The 21,563-nt window shown below is 41.9% G+C and overlaps 3 protein-coding genes and 1 pseudogene across 3 annotated transcripts in view; 3 read left to right on the top strand and 1 right to left on the bottom strand.

Moving 5' to 3' along the window:
• mov10l1 (Mov10 like RNA helicase 1) overlaps positions 1 to 3,545 on the top strand; it is a 9,216-nt gene extending 5,671 nt beyond the window's left edge. The window contains exons 17-26 of the mRNA XM_076089787.1: positions 40 to 186; positions 445 to 566; positions 667 to 766; positions 856 to 1,002; positions 1,253 to 1,426; positions 1,552 to 1,701; positions 1,930 to 2,037; positions 2,920 to 3,060; positions 3,137 to 3,228; positions 3,530 to 3,545. Of these exons, the coding sequence (XP_075945902.1) occupies positions 40 to 186; positions 445 to 566; positions 667 to 766; positions 856 to 1,002; positions 1,253 to 1,426; positions 1,552 to 1,701; positions 1,930 to 2,037; positions 2,920 to 3,060; positions 3,137 to 3,228; positions 3,530 to 3,545 (1,197 nt within the window). The remainder of the gene's footprint in view (positions 1 to 39; positions 187 to 444; positions 567 to 666; positions 767 to 855; positions 1,003 to 1,252; positions 1,427 to 1,551; positions 1,702 to 1,929; positions 2,038 to 2,919; positions 3,061 to 3,136; positions 3,229 to 3,529) is intronic.
• Positions 3,546 to 7,002: 3,457 nt separating this feature from the next.
• On the top strand, positions 7,003 to 8,620 carry szl (sizzled). The gene is made up of 4 exons (XM_076089970.1): positions 7,003 to 7,283; positions 7,416 to 7,582; positions 7,744 to 7,836; positions 7,981 to 8,620. The coding sequence occupies exons 1-4, from the start codon at positions 7,003 to 7,005 to the stop codon at positions 8,289 to 8,291; spliced, it is 852 nt and encodes a 283-aa protein (XP_075946085.1). The 3' UTR covers positions 8,292 to 8,620.
• Positions 8,621 to 9,843: 1,223 nt separating this feature from the next.
• Positions 9,844 to 10,788, top strand: LOC142947915 (prolactin-like; annotated as a pseudogene).
• A 785-nt stretch (positions 10,789 to 11,573) lies between these two features.
• Positions 11,574 to 15,333, bottom strand: dbx2 (developing brain homeobox 2). The gene is made up of 4 exons (XM_076088734.1): positions 15,063 to 15,333; positions 13,942 to 14,025; positions 11,945 to 12,129; positions 11,574 to 11,794 (listed from the first exon to the last, which is right to left on the bottom strand). Exons 1-4 carry the CDS (start codon positions 15,331 to 15,333, stop codon positions 11,603 to 11,605), a joined length of 732 nt encoding a protein of 243 aa, XP_075944849.1. The 3' UTR covers positions 11,574 to 11,602.
• Positions 15,334 to 21,563: the final 6,230 nt, after the last annotated feature.

The following is a 21,563-nucleotide window of genomic DNA, read 5'->3' as shown; positions in this document are numbered from 1 at the left end:
CAACATTTCTCCCATTCTGCTCCTTCTTTCCACCTCCAGGTTTACTACTTTCTGCCCAGTAGTCGGGTACTCGTATGTACTCCCTCCAACAGTGCTGCCGACCTCATCTGCATCCGCCTACATCACAGTGGTTTCCTGCATGCTGCGAGTTTGGCCCGCGTCAACGCATCCTGTAGGCAGGAGGAGGTACTTGACAGCATCAGGGAAAAGACATTCACTGTGCAGACACCTAACTCAAAGTGATCAAAGGGAAAATATGCACGCTCCTCTGTGCAGTAACATCTGTACAGATGCCGTCGGTATTTGCCACCAGGTTGGGCGGTACAATCGTCAGTAATCCCTTTGAATAATTGATGAGGTTGTGATAACATGATGTGTCTGCATCTACCTTTAGTACATTGCTTCATCACCTAAAATGTTTGTGCCATCTTGACATTTTCTTAGTCCATCCCAGAAGTGCTGAGACTGTACTCGAAGGCAGGAGAGGACATCCGTCATGCCTCTTTTCACAGGATTGTGGTCAGCACCTGCTCCAGCGCCGGCATGTTCCACAACATAGGAATACAGTAAGGCCTGCTCTGTAGGAGGGATAGCTGAGCAGCTTGTGTCCAGTCTTTTTTCTCCTACTGTCTCAGTTGTTTTTACTGTGGATCTGTTTGTCCTCAGAGTGGGACATTTTACCCACGTGTTCCTGGATGAAGCCGGCCAGGCCACAGAGCCAGAGTCCCTGATCCCCATGAGTTATTTATCCGAGAGAGACGGACAGGTCAGTATGAAAACCAGCCTTTCTGATTATTGAAAAAAACGCCTGAGCTTTCTTCATTGATCGTGACTTTTCTTCCCTCACCCGCTCAGACAGTGTTGGCCGGTGACCCCTGTCAGTTGGGTCCATTAGTGAAGTCCAAGCTGGCCACCGCCTTCGGCCTCGGGGTGTCTCTGCTGGAGAGGCTGATGGCCAACCCACTGTACTCCAGACACGACTGGGGATACAACCCCAAGCTGGTTGGTGCACTGCAAACATCTTTCATTAGTTTTATCAAGTATCACATTAACATTAATGAAGACAATATTTCATCATTTCTATGCAGCTGCTATGCTACATAGCATGTGTTGCATATTTTCCTATCTTTATATATATATATATTAGTGTCATCATTGATCAAGATTAACAACAAATAACTCCTGTTAGCAGAATGCTTTGGAGAATATTTGCATGCATGATGGTTATGAAGCTGGTCTTTTACTACTACAGGTCACTAAGCTGATCTACAATTACCGTTCTCATGAAGCCTTGCTCACGCTGCCCTCCAAGCTCTTCTACAAGAACGAACTGTGTTTCAACGCATCGAGGACCGTAGTGGAGACTCTCTGCAAGTGGCAAACCCTGCCCAAAAAAGGCTTCCCACTCCTCTTCCATGGAGTTAGAGTGAGTGGTCATGCATCTACAATGAGCACCAGCTACGTCTGAAACATGTAAACCATGTCGGGCTTATTCAAGTTACTGGGAAATTCAGCTCCCACGTTTATTCTGTGGTTTCTGCTCTGCCCTAGGGCACCGAAATGAGGGAAGGTAATAACCCGTCATGGTTCAACCCAGTGGAGGCTGTACAGGTCATGTTCTACTGCTGCCAGCTGGCAAAGAAGCTCTACAACCCCGTGAACGCCTCCGACATCGGCATCATTGCCCCCTACAAGAAACAAGTAAGACTGCACGGTTCATTCGCTAAATGTGTATCGTGCTTTCTTATATCAAAGCTTTATTACACTTCAGTTACAAAAGTAAGATGTCCTTTCTGTTTTCATCCTAGCGCAGTGGGGGAAAAGCTATTTCTGTGTCATTCCACATTAAACTGCAAGGTAGCTTAAATGGCTTCTAAGTGAGTGCATATTGTAACCCAGCAGTGTCCTTGTCTTCCTATTATTCTCCAGTGTGAGAAGATTCGGGTGCTGCTGGGTAAGGTGGGCCTCTCTGACATCAAAGTGGGCTCCGTCGAGGAGTTCCAAGGACAAGAGTTCCTGGTCATCATCATGTCTACGGTAGGCAACAACTGAATCTGGGCTCCATTGTTTGATTTAACATGGCATCGACTTTAATCAAGTGCACATTCTGTACAGCAATACAGCACATCTTTCACAATTCCATCTAAATATAATTTTTTTTGTCTCTGTCCAGACGTGTCAAATGTAGAGGAGATTGGACACATTTGAGAGTAGTGGGACTTCTGGTGATTCAGCTCAGCTGTAACCGACCCAAATGTTTTTAGTTGTTGTTGGCACCACCATGTGGTCGGTCAATGTAGTTTTCTTTGGGTGAGCTGTTGAACCTTCCTTTGCCAAGTTTGGCCGATGTAGGTGTTTCAGTTTTATGAGATCCTGATAAATTAAGTGCAGAAGACCATTTTTTTGTACTAATATCAATCAAAAGTAAGTTTGTTGCTGCAGTCCGATTTTCAAAAGAAGAAATCTTTATCCCATCATTTGCCTTTTATCACAGCTTGAACTCGACTGATTCAACAAATGTTTGCAAAATTCGAGAAATTAAACAATTTAAGCCGTCTTCCCAGAGTGCCTTGTGGTTATGCCATCGGATCACATTTCGACAATTGAAGGGATTGTTTTTTTCCACGCCTACATTTGGGCGGTTTCAATTTATTTACTATCAGAACTAAGATGTTCTAAAAATAATCTCTAGAATCTGCCCCCTGCTGTGCATTCAGAGATGTTTCAGGTGGAGTGACATGTCTGCCTGCTGAGCCCCGTTGATGGGCACGAGTGAATATTCAATCCTTAAGTACGAACCAGTTTGCTGTCTCTTCTTCATGGACCTGACGCCGCTCTGTTCACCTTATGTCTATTATACATCATAATGTTCCCATAGTCGATCCCATATTTCAGCGTTTCATTGTCTTTATGATAAAGGTGCGCTCTAATGAATCGGTGCAGATCGACGATTTGCAGAATGCGCTCGGCTTTCTGTCCAACCCCAAACGCTTCAACGTGGCCATCACGCGTCCCAAAGCCCTGCTCCTGATCGTTGGAAACCCCCACATTCTCATCAGGGTGAGTGACAAAAGCTTTATTAAACATGTATTTTTGTTCATTATGAGCTTTTTAAATACTTAATATTCCTTTCTAGGATCTCTGCTTCAGGGCTTTGCTGCAGTACTGTTTCATCAACGGGGCGTATCTGGGCTGTGACCCCCCTCCCTCCCTCAGAGACTCTGAGATGTATGTGGTCATCATTCATAATGCATATTTACACTCACTAGCTGCTTTGTTTAGTAAACCTATACAATCCAATGCAACTGTTCTGCCCTAAGTCCTTTGATATTCAGTTGTTTTGACACGGGTTCCACCACGTATACCATCTGTAAACACATTTTCTATAGTCAAATTGAATCTGCTTGTTTTTAGGTTGGTGTGATTTGGATGGAAAGTAGAAGCAATTCTCAATTTCTTTAGCTACTTGCATGCAAGTAGCTAAAAAAGAGCAAGAAGAACATTAACGGTCTCTTTGTTTCTCCCACAGTGTTGCAGAGCATTGAAGGACGGCTGAAGAGGACAACGTGATCGTAGATGTTGAACCTTAGCTCTGTCTGTCAGCCTGAGTGTCTTATCGTGTCTCTTGACTGTTTGCATAGTGTAGCCGTCTCCATCAGTGTTAACGGAAGTTGTTTGTAAAGAGAAATGTTTTTTCTGTGAATGCAAAATGCAGTTCCATGCGGGAAGTATAAATAAAGATGATGCTCGTGTACACTGCACAATTCTTTCTGTGTCCTGTGATTTTTAAGTTGATGTGCTTGACTGAGCATAAGATTTTTCAATTGATCTATCACATATTATTTTGAATTGTGTCATAATATTTCAGCATTGTTCATCTGCCAAGGCTGCGCAATTATGCAACAATAATGATTTGAATGGCATTGGCCTGATTTATAACGGCAGCTGCAGCACATTCCCAGTGCTTTATATCAGACCTTTGTTGAGAACGTGATATTCAACAGAAGTTGAGTGTGTGAGACTCGGGGTTAGTGTCCTGAGTTGATCTACAGTTGTCTGCTAGTCTCGGCGTGGCAGCGTCTGCCCACAAGGCCCGGAGACTGGATGTGACAATTGAGTGCTACTGACAGTCTGCACGGGACTGTCAGTCCTGCTGGAGCCCAGTAGGATGGGGCGGGGGGTTCAATCTGTTAAGTTAATGAGTCTCTTATGTGCTAGGAGACAGCTTTTATATGAGTTCACTGTGTTGTAAGGCAGGCCAGCTCAGACACCCCCCCCCCCCCCCCCCCCCCCCCCCCTGCTTTGTCTTTGATGTGTGTCTCAGGTGTTCGCTCTGCTGCCATTAGAGACCGTGAGTATGATGTAGAAATACCCCAAACAATTCACGCTATGCTACTCAAACGATTTTTTTTTAATGCTAACTTCAGCATCTGCAAACATCTTTCTTCGCCGGATCTTGAAGCAGGACGAGTTGATAAGGTGACATGTTTGAAGTTGGCCACTAGTGATTGTGCTCAAACAATATTTGAAATGGCTCTTTCCAATTAGTTTTATCTTAATATAAAAATGAATCCCTGTGAACCTATCAACCCCACATCCTGGTTAAATGACCTTAGTGTGCTGTTGTAGTGAAGAGGACTTTGTTTCATTATTTACCATGGACCTTCTCTATACAGTCTTGCATCTCTGCTTTCAGCTTAAGAGGAAAATGTTTCACAAAACTGAGCTGTGATGGAAATGGTAAATAGTAATGTCTTATTCACATGGTATAAAAACAGACCCACAGACCAGATGAGGGCAGCTGACGGGTGCCCAACCTCTGAAACGTTATACTTAATCTTAAAATTCCAATTTCTTCCATGTGTTACAGGATAGCAATGAATTCATTTTTAGGGTGGATTTCTGCTTAAATATCAGGTCCTGGTGCAACTTCTGGTAGTGCTGTATCAGAGCAACTTAACTGCTATAAATACAAAAACAATGAAGATTAATGTCTGGTTTGGTGTTTTTAATTTAACATAATTTATTTGATTTGGCCTGATATTCAGCCGAAAATATGTAGCTAAGTGAATTAAAGAGGTATGAAAAAATCCAGTGAATATAATGACTTTGGACCTGTAAAAATAAGTAAAGTGATATTTAGGTTAAGTGTATAACAAGATACAGTACGTCTTCTGTCTATGTTTGACAGACAGGTGCCCGGCCGTTCATCTCATACTTGTATCACCTCATTAACTGAGGCAGGGGCAGGCAACACATTACCAAGACAGACACTGTGTCTACAGGGCAGCCATTAGGCCCAACAACAGACCCCTGCTGCGCTCCTGGCAGGGGGGAGCTTGTTAAATGTGTGGACCTATTGTTCTCCTAAATTGGTCTGTGACTCTAATTGCCCAGTTAGTCCCCTTTTTACAGGCTATGCTCGTCTACCCGAACTGGAACCAGCCTCCACTCATCAGATCAGGCTGTAAAAATTGGCTTAGCTGGGGCCGATGGAGGGCTCTGGCTGGCTGCAAGAGTGCAATCCGTGCAGTAGACAAGGTGGGCATATACAGGACCCAGAAATGAGAGTATAGGGCCAACTAGAATTGGGTTTATTTTGGCATGTCTGACTCCACAATGAGCATGACAGGCTGGGTGGGATAGAGACCTCTGATTCATGAGGGAAAGTCCTCAAAAGACCCAGATAGACATCTAAATCTGCAGACAGACGAGATCTAAACAAATACGTTGATGCTGTAATGTAGTCCCATTGTTAAATTAAGAGGCTTAAATACATGAGACGTAGAGAATGGGACACATTAGCACTCGTGTCTGTGCTCCCGGTCTGCATCTCAGGACGAGATCTCTGGTGTCTTGAAAGGGATGTTGGCCTGTTATGACTGAGGGTGTGTATGGGAGATGTTGCTCTGGTTATTTATGGTTATAAGTACCATGCAAATTAAACATTGATATCTGGCCAGAGGTGATTTACTGTACAGTCTTTATCTCCTTATTGCGTGAACTTGTTCTTGAGTATAACACAGATCTGTGTGTAGAGTGCCATGCACACAGTGGCTGATGATGCCGGAATTTATTTATTGCTGATGCATGAAACCGATAAGCCAAAGAGGTGGTAGGCTCATAGTATTTTGCATGTGGCTGTGAGTTTGTGTTATTGGTAGATCAAAGCCAGGTGAGCCAAAAGAGACTCTACTTTGCTAATGAGAACTGGAGGCTCTGCCGATGAAACCCTCCAATTAGGAAGCAGGGACACATGAAAGAGCCCGACAATATGAAGGAGACTGCCTGTCTGTCTACAAAAACCTCCGATTTATGTCTAAAGGAACTTTCAGAGAGGGATTTTTGCAAAGCCTCCTTATGGGATTAGGTTGTTTTTACGGATCAGCCAATGCAAAAAAAAAAAAAAAAGGTGGCATCATTCTATATTTCACTTACTGTGATCAAAGCAAATATATTATTGGGAGTGGTCAAAATATCATTCACTTTTGAGGTAATTGAGTTGGTATTTCAAACACTGTAAAGATTGTGTGCCGAGTGAGTAGCAGCATATCGGACTTTGAGCGCCAAGAGTTTTTAAATTCTTTTCCATGAGGTGGTGCACGTTAGTTTTCTATCTCCTGGACCTATGAAAGCAAGTGAAGCAGATTCTGTGACTGGGCTTCAGGCAGTGAAAGCTGGGCCGTGATTGCCCATTGTGACCCCTCCCTACTCCCCCTCACACACACACACACACACACACACCCTCCAACTGCTTATTACCCCCCCTCCTCCCATGTCTGCAGGCATCACAAAACAAGCCGTTGTCTCCAAACACATCGTCTCTGCGTCTTTGATAGGTAGTTGATAACAGACTTTCAGACTGATGGGGCTGGCTGACCTTGCTGTATATAAAGCGAGCAGCAGCAGCCACAAAGCCAGAGACTTCTGAAAACCAGCAACCTCAGGTAAAAGCTCCTCCATCTACCTCGTGGACTCTCCGGATTTTGCGAACTCTCCGCCATGGCTGTGTTCTTCACCGTGGCTCTCCTGACCATGACCTGTCCGTTGATGGCCTTCGACATGGGTCAGTCCACTCGTTGCGTCACTATCCCCAACCGGATGAAAGTCTGCAAAGATGTCGGTTACTCTGAGATGCGGCTGCCTAACTTCTTGGGTCACAGCAACCTGGACGTTGAGGTGGTGCCACGTTCAGAGGACTGGAGGCCTCTGTTGCAGACTGGCTGCCACCCTCAGGCCCAGGCCTTCCTCTGCTCCCTCATTGCTCCAATCTGTCTCGCCACGTAAGGAGATTTTTCCATGTCTTGTTCTTTTCTCTTTGTTTATTTTCTGTGAAATACACTCATTTTCATCGTTATTGCAGTCATTTTGCACTCAATGTGTAACTTTTTTTATTTTTTTATTCTCTCCTCCAGATTTTATCAACCATGCCGTAGTCTGTGTGTGGCAGTGAGGGCCAGCTGTGCCCCGGTGCTCGCCTGCCAGGGTCACCCATGGCCCGAGGCACTTGATTGTGACCGCTTTCCTGCTGAGGAAGACATGTGCCTTTCTCCCCAAGCAAAATTGAACCACTTTACGAAAGGTATGCATGCACCACAGACTTAATTATTTGAACTCTGTTTTACTTTACTGCCTTAACATTCCATTGGCAGAATGACCTACCAAGTGCTTGCTCTTTTAGATGTCCTATAATTACTGTATGCCCTCCAGGTTTGTTGAATTATGTGTAATTTGTTATCGCAGACTTACCCAAACCTGCTTGCCAAAACTGCCCGTCTGTGGAAGAGGCTCCTGGAATGAAAACAGTCCTGAATAGTTTCTGCCAGCATGATTTTGGTAAGTTTAAGAATCCTTTCACCACGCCGTGGTTTGTTGACGTGTATGCTGTATGGACATGTTTTTTAGTTGTTTTTTTTTTTACAATAGTGTGTAATTTTCCAAACCAAATGATTAATTGTTTTTTTTTTCTCTTCTCCTCAGCTGTGACTGCCAAACTTCATCGCCGTCGCATACCCATGGGAGAGCCAGAGTATGACATTGAGGGCCGTGTTGAGTTTATCCGTCAGGGACCTCTCCTGCCTTATGACACGCAACACTTGCTCCAGCAGTGGCTCCTCATCAACCTGCGCTGTGCCGATGTCCTTGTGCGCCCCGGACGGTCACAGCTTTACGTGCTGACCGGTTCTGTACAGCCTGATGGTACCCTTGCTCTCACCTGTGTCTTCCCGTGGCACAAAAAAGACGCAAACATTGCAGTGGCCACTCGCAAGTGGAAGCACTACAGATGTTGAATGGATCGATCCGTACGTGTAAAACCTGGAGCTCTGAATCTGTGTTTTAAGTGTGGACTCGCACAAGAACAAACTTTTGTATTTGAGTCCACACCTAAAACACACATGATTCAAGACAAGATGGAGAGTTTCTTGGCATTGGGTGTTGGCGAGAGTTTGTAAAGTAAGCTAAATGTGTAGAAGAGACACCCTTTGCCTCCCTCAGCAGCTCACTGTCTCATCCCTGCTCTGACAGCACACAGTAATAGAATGCACTCAAAACTGTACATAGTATGAATTAATGTATATCGATTGTAGATTCTATTTTCTTTAAGGATATTGGTGTATTTATGACATCCTTTCTACGTGTATTTTATGCGGTAAAAGATGACAATAAAATGTTACAAAACTATAATATTGTACGTGTAATGTTTAACGCTAACAATTGTGTTGACCATACTGCTTAGCCCATTATCGCTATCTTTATACAGCAAAAGGAAAGAGTCATGAGAGGCTCCTCTAAATCTGTTGCCCTCTTTGCTTATCACTCATTTCTCCACAAGGTGGCACACTAATGGAGCAGCAGAGCACTGGTTCACTATTCTAGTACCATGCCCCCTTTTCATTGCAAGTATTAAAAAAGGGTTGAGAGGAGATGTTCAATGCAATATAAAAATAATACTTGCATGCATTCATTTGATGGTGGAGTTTTTACCCCCTTTTTGCTTGAAAACTTTACTTTATAATATTGTGCATTGCATTTACAAATGAGTCCTTGCATGATGTGGAAAGAGGCTCTGTGGAAGACAACTGTAGAATGACTCATTCACTGTAGATGACCTGTGGTCTCTGGCGGACTATGTAGCGCTAATGAGAAGACAAATCACTCACTTTACATTTGAATAGCCTCGTTTTCACTGCCAGGCTGAACAGAACTGTGTTTGGGTTGTTGGGTTGTTGAACAATGGGACAATTCTATACTTTTGTGATACTCATTTTTATGTAGTGCTCCCTACAGATAATGTCTGGTAGTTTCAAATAAATGTGAAAGTGCTGAATGCTTTTAGAGATTTGAATATTGTTAGTTGCCCTAATTAGGCTAAAATTATCTCAAATGTATGAGTTTGTATTGATTGTATTTATCATGCTTTGTATGTACTGCTAAAGTGAGACATGGGACTTTTATAAGGATCATGAGGAATCCTGCATCTGCTTTTGTAGTTTTTTTGTTATTACGCTTAAGAGAAGCACATTTGGACTAAGATCTGAGCTCAAAGAAATACAAGTTTTTATCTACACCATTCACAAATGTTCATTATTTTTAAATTGATGAATTGCCTCAGCCAATTTATAGTTTGTCGTAGGCCTACTTTTCCCGCCTGGGTTAGCTCGGTCTGTTCTCCACTGAGTAGTTAATGAAGCGAAGCGCATGACGTGGAAAGAGAAAAATCACATTTTCTGGATTTGTTTAATCAGCAACATCATCACAGTTTGAGTTTAGCTTCCGCAACAGTAGCTCTGGTGGGAAAACAGCTCTACTCGTCATCTGGTCCTCCACCGCAGGAAAAGAACCATGAAAAAGGGTAAGATGGCACGATTATTAATTAAATACACAAACGGTTTTATGTAAATGTATTACTATTGATTTTTAGTGACTACATCTTTTTTCCACTCAGTTTTGTTTGCTGTTCTTACACTGGTGTACCTGCAGCTTTCCATGAGGGTTGTCGCTGCCCCGATCTGTGCCTATGGACAGACTGGATGCCATGTTCTTTCCCTGGTAGATCTCTTTCGAAAGGGTCATACAACAGTCTTCAAGAATGCATGGAATCTCCAGTGATCTGCACTCTGAATTTGTGAGTTCTTTTATTTCAAGTCTGACATCGATCATCCATCACCATCCATCAACCTTTCGACCGCCATTCATCCACCATCAATCACCGTTGGTTTGTGTCGGCTATCTTTGAAGCCCCGGTATCACTACGTGTGGTATGTGTGTCCGTATTGCAGGAACAATATTTCTTTCCCAGGAAGAACCTCATAGGAAAACGGAGGTGCCACACATATGGCATACTAACACCCAGACGATAAGGAGAATGCACAAAGGCTAGGGGTGAGCATTCATGTTGCTAATATTATATTTAGTCATCATGCACAGAAGTGATGGCACTGCATCTTGTCAGAGACAATATAAAGTTGGACTTTACCACTGAGTTATTTAAGCAACTCTTTCATGTACAGAGGGAACAATTGACAGAGGTGATCCTGAGGCTGCTTGGGGCTTGGGGTGACCCCCTGTCTCAACTCTACCGGAGCATGTCTGAGGATCACAATCAAGACTTTGGGTTATATCTCTCTTGGGAGTTTGGTCCCTTCTGCCTTTTCCTTCCACAAACAAGGAGAACTCAACTCAATGGACCATCATGACCTACTCTCCTGCTTCCGCAGAGACTCCAACAAAGTAAAGAATTATCTCTTCCTGGACTGGACTGTTAATAGTGATGGCAAAGCAGTCTAGCGTAGTATCTTTAAATTTGTCTGAATAGAAATGTCTGTTTATTGTTTGCTTTTAACGACACACATTCTTACTGTCCTGTAATGTGTGCTTTTACTGTAGAGGATTGTGCGTGCCTCTGGCAGTATTATTGTTATAGGTAATATATATATATTTTTTTGTCTTTAAACATTGAGCATTGACTATAAATAAAAGAATGAAGTAAACCTTCATTGTTGCCGGTGATCTTTTTGTTAAAGGGGAACATGAGCTATACATATTTATAGAAATGGTAGATGGTGTATAGTAGTGTGTTCAATAACATGGAAATAATCAATGTGGAAATCAGGATTCACTGAAACACTTTATTTACAGTTGATCTGTGTGTTCATGATCATGAAAAAAAAGAACATATTTACAAAATATACCAAATGATTTGGATTCTGAGCAGAGCATTACTATAAAGCTGACCAAAACAATACAATACAAGAGTCAGGCATGTAAATGCATTAAATGAAGTGACTCGTGTGTGCATTTAAGTGATTACAATTACAGTGGACATTTTTCCTGGAAAGACTTTTCAGTGTAATAACCGATAAATTGCTTACTGAAGCCAGTGAAACGGAATAAGATGATTGACACACCAGTTGAACCTTATAATAATTATGATGGGACAAGACAATTACATTCATTAAAGAGTTAATATGATCAGTGTTAGTCTTCACAGACCGTGTTTTCCATCCACGTAGTTTTAACGCCCTCCCATAGTAGCCTTTTTTTTTTACAGCTTTTTGTGAATTTGAGAGTCATTGGTTTACTTTCCACTCATTACTATCTCTCATGTGTCCCAGACACTCTTCTGTGGGGGTGATCTCTCATTCTTTGAGTCGGAGTGTTTCTGCGATGGTTCTTCCTCCTCCTGAGCAAGACCTTGGGCCATGAGCTCATCCATTGGGGAGCGAGTGTTATGAACTTCCTTTTCCTTACAGTTCCTCCACTTCATTCGGCGGTTCTGGAACCAGATCTTTACCTAAAGCGTCAGGAGAATGGTAAATGGCAGAATTGAAACGGTTATCAATATGGCTAAAGATGTACACAGATGTTTTTTCTTCCTGCTGAAGGTCTTTTAGGATTAGAGATTAGGCAAAATGTAAAAAATACGCAATTCCTCCTTGATTACCTGTGACTCCTTGAGACTGAGATCAGCTGCCAGCTTGTTCCGGTCTGTCTTGCTGATGTATTTCTGTCTCCGAAAAGTTCTCTCCAGCTCTTTCCGTTGTTCTTCAGAGAACACAGCCCTCCTGAGGATCCCTCTGCGTGACCTAGGACTTATATCAGCAGACCACATTCGAATATTTGCTCCCTCTGAAACATAAAAAAAACATATATTAATGTCAGTGTGTTGACCCAAGCTACTATAGATCAACATCAGTGAGATATGGGTTATTGATTCGTAGCTATCATTGGTGGACTGTCGAAAATGAAGTGTAACTTCATTGAAACGGGGGTACAAGCAGTGACCAGGGGAATACAGAGGCCGTGTGAACTGAATTGAGATGAAACAGCACATTATTGGCTCCCCAAGTGTTTCATGAAGTAGACAATCTTGATTTAAATGGCACAAAATCCACTCTTTCCACAATCAATATGCACACTTAACCAACCATCCCACATTTCCTACCTTTTCAACCCTAGACCATGCCACTTTTTGTCACACTTGCTTTATCACTCACTTTTGATTTCTCTTTTTCTATTTGTCCAATTTAACAAACTGGGGGTGACTAAAGAGAATAAAAAGCCACTTCAACTGAGAAAAAAGGGATTTGGTGAACTGTGAGGAGCAATCCCACGCTACTTCACTCACAGGTGCAGGCACAACAAAAGTCAAGTGGAACAATTGATCGGATCTATTCAATGTTGCCTTTTTAATCTGTACGACAAATCTGCACATAGACCACCTCTGGGGAGCACATAACAGGTTTGGACATGCTTCTCACTTCTCTATTGGGACTCAATGGCTTTCACTTAAATAGCTGATTACCAGGTCATTCCTGGGCAACGTGTGTGTCTACCCTAGTGGGCCAACCATAGAGCCCTGCGGGACACCAACAATAGAGCCGTTCAATGGAAATGCCATTACTCGATGGTTCAGTGGCCCAACACTAAATCTTTTCACTTGCAGGTATGAAGCGAGTTTGTATGAGAAGATGAGCTCGAAAAAGTCTATAAAAGTCACTTTCATTGAATGCTTTATGTCCTAGTCAAGGAGTCTCCAATGGGTAGGAATGAGAGTTGAAGGACAGGAGAAAGGAGGGGGGTTTGAGGACCAAGCTCTTTAGCCACACAATGGCCGGGGGATGTTCCTGGACCAGCCCTCTTCTGTAGAGAAATGGGCGAGCTTTTTGTGCTTAGCGGAGTTCATTGCTGCAGTGAAAAATTGCAGTGAGGTCGCGTGTGGATGGTGGAGTGAAAGTGCCAATTGGTCACGGCCAGACTTGGCATTGTTGTGTTGCTGGCCACTGTGGGAAAGTGTCAACCTACTAAGCGGACTCCCGGGACCTGTGACGAGCATCATAGATTGCAGAAACTAATAACTTCCAATTACTGTGGGATAGTACCAAAATAAGACAGCTGCGTGTCCTAGTTAATTTGAGTGTGATACAGCACTAGCACTCTACACAAGTTATATGAACTGAAACAGTTCAAGCACAGTTTGGAGGAAAATTTGAGGCGCAATTACAGGTTTTATGGATGTTTCCAAATTGCTTGCGGCTTGAAAATGAAACTTGAAGCTATTGAAAACTGAACTTATTAATGCTGAGGGAGTGGTACGCTTTGAAACAATCAGCATTATTCAAAAGTGGGAATTCACACCTGGTAATAATCGTAATATGACAGAAGACAAGATGTTTATTTGCTCTGCATATTTGCGCTAGTTAAAGTGTGTATCTGGAAGTACAAAATAGGGGGCCCCAGGGACTCTGAAAAGCCTTGCAACCCACCCCTCTTCCCCATCCTAAACAGCCGTGAATGTTTATGAATAGAGCCGTGCAGAGTTGAACGGAGAATTAGCTCTTTGGCATTGCATCAGTAATTAGCTGTGGAAAGCATGGGAGACCCTGCTGCTAATGCTTAGAGAGTAGCTGAGGCATTGCTGATGAGGCATAAAACACTCACTGGAGAAGACAGGAGGGGGGCTGGACCCACCGCAGCATGCCAGCAGATACTGCGGGCTCCGCAGGAAAACACTGCTCAGTACACCTGCAGAGAGAGATAGGAACAGTCAGATATAGGCATGTGTTAAACAGGTGAGACAGGTATAATAAACCTGGATCACCGCCGTCTTCTGAGAGGCATTTGGAGTCCTACTTTGTCAAATTTTTGTTATCTATATTTCTACAGCAGTGCTAAGCTTTAAGTGATGCATCCAGACTTTTTATTTCATTTTTATTTTATATTTAAATGTTTTGATAGATGTATTTTATTTGAAAACCATGCATTCGAATAATATGTATTTATTAATTCTGTTTGAAAATTTGTTTGCTTAAAAAATGATTGGGCCATATTTAGAAATTCCATATAATTGTAAAGTTTGCACAGCTTTACATTTTTTTTTTTTATTTAGTTTAATTAATCTTATCTTTGCAGTCATTATCATTTCTATTTGAAATATGACTTATAAAATGTTATTTGTTACAAATTTTTAATAAAAAATATATATTTAGTTTTTACGTCATCAATTGTTAGATTTTGAAGTACCCCATCATTTCAAAAGTCTTCACAAACTTCTTACTTTAGTGAGTGAGACTTCCCTATCAAGATATAAATGGCTTACACAGACCTAAATTAACAATATAGTTGATCATTTAAGTTATAAAACAGGCCTTTATGTTTTTTTTTACTTTGGTAGTAGGCTACACAGCAACATGTGCTGGGAACATTTGCAAAGTCAAAGCAGGAACATTTCAGCGGTAAATAATCTTGATTAAATTATTTTATACAAGTGTGTCAGTGACTTACGCCACACTTATCTGTGACATCTCTTACAAAGTTAAATATAACCTATAAATAAAATTTCAGACCAATGAATAATTTCCAGGCTAGAAATGTAGAATTTATTACAACAATATTTATCCTTTAGATGAATATAACGGGTTATAAAGAAGAAATAAAATACTCGTTGCTGGCTTTAGGTCACACAGTGTAACTTTGTAGCTTCAAACATTTAAATTCCTTGAGATGCAAATATAATCTTATCTTTTTTTGATTTATTCTGCTTTCATACAAAATCAGTGTACCTGAGTGCGGCAGAAGTGGTCCTCCTAAATCTTTCCCCTGCAGGGGACTGTGGGCCTGGCTTTGATAGGCTCCATGCTCAGAGCCCCAGGTTCTCCTCGGACGTTCTGCTCGTCTCAGGTGTCCACCTGCCGTCCATTCCGGACGGGCTGAAGGCGTCTGTGACTGCAGCAGATTGTCAATAAGAAAACTCTTTCCAGAGTTCCCGAAGCCGGGAAAAGCAGGAGGAGAGCCAGCCATATTCCTCCTGGTGCAGCTCTGAACTGAGACCATCCTGTTCACACAGTGACCCGAACACTTGAGTTCCCTCTTCACCAGTCACAGCTCAGTGACACTAAATTCTCCTTTAATCCCTTCTTGAGTGACCAGGCCAACTTCATTAAACTCTGAGGAAAACAAAAGTTCTCTGCTCTTCCTCTTTCGGGCCTGCACTTTGCTACAGGGCTGTGTCGTGATTGGCTGAGAGGCTCCAATGTGCTTCTCAATTCAGATAAGGCTGGGGCCTTTCTGGAGTGGCAGAAGGTGGGTCTGGCTCATTCATTATGTCAACTAGCCTATTAAATGATAGACATCAGAGACAATGAACTGCTGGCCAAAAGTTTAACATGCACCAAACAGTCTTCTCCAGTAGTAAATAGTTTTCTCTTTTCTCCAGCCTCCCATTGTGCCTCATTCAAACCCCTGAGCAGTTCATTTGCAATGTGCTTTTTTTCTGTTTCATTTCAGAAACATTGCTCAGTGAGGGTTTTCTTGATTGCAAAATGATCCAAAAAAACAGACCACCTTAGTAGGAATAAATCGGGGTTGACAAAGTAATGCAATCAAATTTGAATACAAGTCATTTTCACTTCAAAGATAAGCAAAAGTGCAAGAAGCTCATGAAAGGAAAACTTCTTTTTTCTTCAGAAATGTTATGTTAATTGATGACTGAATTGTCTTTGTAAATACAATTTTAATTTCATAATCAATTTGATGGGCTTTTTTTATTTATTGTATGCAATAGTTCCATTAAAACTCTGCTTTTACTGTTATTCGTAAATCTTTAAAAAGAAAGTTATGAATATTTTCTAAAAAAAGAAAGAAGTGGATGCAATTGTGCTTCACATAAGACACAAAGACATTTTGACTTTGTGTCTGAAAGAGCAATGTTTATACAACATGACAATGTTATTTTAATATTGCACCACATTGAAAAACACCAGGTCATTGGCCTCGTCTGTTTTAGGATTAAAGACAAGCTTCCTAACCGTTACGTGTTCCACTTTGGTAACTTCAGTCCTTTATTTGACATTTACAGAGGGGTTTAATACCTGGTGGGATTCTGTCTAGGTCAGCATTGAGAGATCCATGCAGCTCCACAGGCGTCAGACTCAATCACTTAAATATTTATTCAGTACCAGTTGTCAGTATTGTGGGGGCATATGCTGCATATTTGAAGGTTGCAACTGTAGAAAAAGATATTGGTCACACAAACAGACAAACATGCATGACGGGATGTTTTGGTACAAACACGTCCAATGAGGGGCTTGTGTAACCTTTCACACTGCAACTAATGATCCTAAGCATTAGAATAGAAAGTCCAACAAGAGGGGCGACAGACCCGGAGTTTAGGCACAGTAAACAGGCATATCCACACTGGTCGGGGGGGGGGGGGGGGGGATGTTGGGGGGGGGGGTGGCAGGGAGCTCCGGTCTGCGCGTGTAGATACCTCATGCTGAGCATGGAAATTGGCCCAGACAGCTCGGCCTATTGTGTGACGGCCAGGGAGCCAAAGGTTGCTTGTAATCAAATTTGAGGTTTTATTCCTCAGACTGGTGGAGAAGGCATAGCGCTCTGTCACATGATGAGTGTTAGGAAGTCTGTGTGCTATCTACTTTTGTGTAGTGAGTGTGTGTGAACAGGCTCCACATAGACCAGTGGCTGTGATCGTCCCCCACGGCTTTTTGTTTGGTGGAGAGTCATTTGTTTATATGAGAAAACAGAAGGGGACACCACACAGCTCTCTGTGCTTTTATTAACTGTATTATTTTACACTTTGAAAGGAACCTGATTGTGGTCAAGGTATGTTTTATGTGATAACGTTGGGAAAATTAGTTTAGTTTGTTCTTCGGGCCTCACTTTCTTCCCACTTTAATTAGCCTTTCAGCAACAAATAAGAATGTGCAGCAATTGTAAGAGCTGTTATGAGCACCTCAGAACTAACAACGCTTCTGAAAACATGATTTATTCCTGTTAGAATCCTGTATTTCTCTGTGTTCATCGTCACTTTAGGTAGAACCAATCTCACACGACTTCTGTGCCCATTTTAAAAGGCATCGCTAAGAGCGTATCATCATTAAGATTCACCACTTCGTAATTAGCCAGATTCCAAAGGAGCGCTCCAGGAGAGGGAGGTATAATTAGGCTATTCTTAAACAGTAGGTCTTGGAAACACCCTGAAGCAAGTTCATGTGAATTTATTTGATGTCCATCTCTTTTTTAGAAATGGAGGGAAAAAAAACAGGGGTCCCTTCATTCAGAATCCTCACAAAAGCCCTGTTGAAAGCTAGCACTCTGTAGACCGGCTGAGATCCCCTTTCTCTCTTTTTTAACCCCACTAAAGCTCTTAAAAAGATACCGGCCCATTGCACACGCAATTGATATTCCACCACTCGAACTTAATATCGTGAATGGAGGGCCAAGCTCTATGAATCAGGAAGACAATGCGCTTAGCTTAGCAGCAAACTGGCACTTTGTGTGCGGTGTCTGTGCCTCAGAGGAGGAAGTTTCTAATGTGAGCCTCACAATTGTGTGTCTATAGAGTTCTAATGAGCTTCTGTATGCTGAGTGAATGGCTGCTGGCCATTCACCATGAGGGCCCAATGAGCCAGCTCACTGCACACATTCACAATAGGATCCAGGGGGAATGGGAGTGGCTGTGTTGAGCAACTGCACTGTGTGGGCAGTCTATAAAAGATCAACATACGTATAACCATGCTTCGATTAAGAGTCCATATTAAGCCGGTAACATTTAATAAACATCTTTTTAAATCAGTTTCAGCCCTCTGTCCCTGCTAATCTGGTGTTTTTCTCATTCAGAAAAGGAAACCTTTCCATTACTCCATCCATACATGTTAAAATGCCTTGGTCTTTCCATGTGTGGAGAAAATGGAGCTTTTGCAAAACAATGATTTAAGCCGGCCCACTCACACACTTGGGGGGGTAATGGGATAGAAAAGTTAAAAACAAAAAACAAAGATATGCATCCGCATATGGCCTCGGGAGCATGTTAAAGTAATTTATGTGTTAGGGACAACGCTCATTGACGAAAATAAAATAAATGGAAAACTTCATCCATTGTCCTTGACCACGGTTAATTCTTTATATTGAAAGAATTCATTGATTGAAAAGTTATTATTTTAAGAATGAATTGACTTAATATCAACTATATGGATATAGGAAAGGGCCACAAAACCAGCAATATAAGTTTCCACTCTTTTCTCTACATTAGCTTACATCAATTATGGTATATTCATGTATTCCAGTCTGATACTACTCACCACATTAAAAGAGATGACATTACACCAGGCTGAAAATAAACCCTTTGACAAAAACCTAGTTTAACCTTTGAGGGAGGCCCTGCAGCACACAGTCTATTTCTTTTTATATTCACTCTCTACCTTGTTCCTGCAGTTACTTTGTGTTGCCCATATCTTAGGTCATCAAGTGTTTAGCGCTGGCATGGTCCAAGGGCGACACTATCTGTTGTACCTCAGTATTGCTACACTCTGATATTGTCACTGCAATTCACTACCATGCACACAAGATGGCACTGAGAGAATGAAAAACATTGTTTTTCAGTGACATGAATTAAATGAAAAAAAACGTTTTTTGTTTTTTATTGCTCCAGGAAATCTTTCATTTTTAATGCAATATTTTGTTTTATTGTCCCCGCGCTTATTTTTATATTTAATACTTAGTTTTGCTTACCATTTAGTTGTTTTTGTGATTTAAACTTGTTGTACTGTTGCAGTTCTTGCAGTCTTGCAGTGACAACACAAAGTTATATACAACTGGTGGCTGCGTAGTGACATCACCAATGCTTTACATTGAATCATAATGTTGTCAACGCGTCAAAGTGGTGAGAATGAATAATAAACACGTTATTGAGCAGACAGATGTAATGACTCATTAGAGCGCACAGCTTTTAATGTGATTCTTAATTGTCTGATTTGAAAGACAGACAAAGTAAACTATGCAACAAATGTATCCTGGGAGTGCCCTGTGGGAACAATAGGACCGTTTTTCTGCAGATCATTTCAATCCTGGCACAGCTACTGTAAGCAATTTAATTTTGTCTATGGCATTAGTATGTCTATATGGAGCTTTCATGGCCACAGCGAATAAGCCTCTGAGAGTTAATGCATCACCCATCTGGATCTTTTAGAGTAAGGACTTCCACTGTTCCACTGACCTTGACCTGAGAGATTCAGTGTGTGTGTGTGTGTGTGTGTGTGTGTGTGTGCATAGCAGGAAAGTAGGTGTATGTTCGCATTGTGTACTTTTATTACTTTTCATTCTTGGCTGGCCACATGCTTTCATGACACTTGTTTTCCTGATGGCACGTTAGGAAATGTGGGCATTACAAAGTAATTACATTTCCTGTGTCTGTACCCAGAATGAATCTAATATTATTAATAATGAATAGAGGATTGGGGGCCCTGTCGTGCAGCAGATGTGACGCTCTCTGCCACTGCAGAGCCATTGCCTGCCTTTGTTTTATTGACAACAGCAACCCATTAGCTGCACACCGTGGACCTATGAACAAGCTGTGTGAGTTACACAGACAAGGGCCTATTTGTCAAAACACATCAGTTTTGCATGAATCATAATTCATTCATAATTCAAAACATGTTATTGGCGTTAGTAAAAACTGGATTCAAGGGGAAGGGAGGATTGATATGACAAATAAATTGGTGTTAATCTGGAGTCCTTGGGATGGAGCTTAGCACCACACAGAATCTAGAACTGTTCCTATAATCATATCTGCTGGCCTCTGATTTAACAGACCGGCACAGCCAACAAAACACTTTCCCAGCGATCCAGGGATTGGCTGGGGTTTGTTGGAGACTTGGGATCGCCTCTGAACAGGCCGTTACGAAAGGGCTGCGATTCACGTCCATCTGGCAGGAAATTGATTAGCATTCAAGGGAAATGCAACTGTTTATCCTCCTCTTTAAAAAATAAAAACATCACTAGCAATGCATGGCTGCTGATAAATGGTTATGTCTCGCAATAGTAATTGGCTCCATGGATAAAGAAGATGCAAAACGCATTAAGAAATATTCAAAGCACAAAGCATCTGCGCTCTATAAAAAGGCATTAACAAGGCTGAGCCACACAGATAGCCAAGCACACATTTTCATACCACCTGCCAAAAAGCCAAACTCCAAATTTACTGGACAACTTTACTAAATGAAAGAACGAAACGATATGCTTACAGGAGGTCATAACTCTGACCACCCCCTAGTTCTCCCTCATTTATGGCACACTGGTAAACCTAATTCTTTGAGACAGTTGGTTTTCTTTCAGTCAACCTCTGTGCATGAGGACAGATACGACAGATGTTTTGAAAGAGGAGTAAATGAGGCCGATACGTCAAACTGGAACAAGCCTTCATGAACAGAGGAAGGGGGACTGCCGCACCTCTTACCTGCTGCTCATGATGCCGTCTCGACATTCCTTCCCGAGATGTTTCATTGCAAGTTAAACTTTAATTAATTAGAGTCAAGACTATCAGGATTACCATTTGACTTTGACAACTTCTGTGACCTCATCTAACATCAATGGGAACCCACCAAGGAGGTTCAAATGTTTAGGGACTCTCCACCATTCAGGGGAACAGCTGGAACGTCTTTAAGACTAACAGACAGCAAATCCAGATGTTGTAGTAGGCTACTTCTGGGCCACTTTTTATCCTCTGACTTTAATAGTGTAGTATCACAAGAGTAAGTATGAGTGAAAGAAAATCAAAAATATTAGTTAATGCTTATATTATCTTTCTTTATATTACACTGAAAATGAAACTTGTGTATAAGGTGTATAATCAGAAAGATGAAATATCGCAGCAACCTTATTTGACCAAGGATAGCTGGGTGCTGTATCCCAATTAAAGATCTTTTTGGTCAGTGTCTGTAGTCACTGTACAATGCGTCTCACATTTCTGCTTTACAAGACAAGACTCCAATGCAATGTCCCCTTCATTAGCCCGCTTTGCAGTACATTTATGCACCATAAAGAAAGCACCATACGACTCAACTCTGGATAACATTACTGTCAGGGGCCTCCTTAAAGCCCCATACTCCATCTGCACCATTAAATCATGAAGTTTTGAAAATGTTGAATAACCAAGGTCAGATTTAGGCATAGACATAATCGCATTTTATTCATCACAGGCCATAACGCTCTTCCTGCTGACTCCAGTCCTGACAATTCTTCCCTCTCCCTTTTTCATTAAAAACAAA

The sequence above is a fragment of the Anarhichas minor genome, unplaced genomic scaffold, assembly GCF_050575085.1.
Source record: "Anarhichas minor isolate MPS153535 unplaced genomic scaffold, ASM5057508v1 ptg000011l, whole genome shotgun sequence".
NCBI classification, from domain to species: domain Eukaryota; kingdom Metazoa; phylum Chordata; class Actinopteri; order Perciformes; family Anarhichadidae; genus Anarhichas; species Anarhichas minor.
The sequence above is the reverse complement of the archived record's forward strand: the minus strand, read 5'-3'. Positions and strand labels throughout refer to the sequence as shown.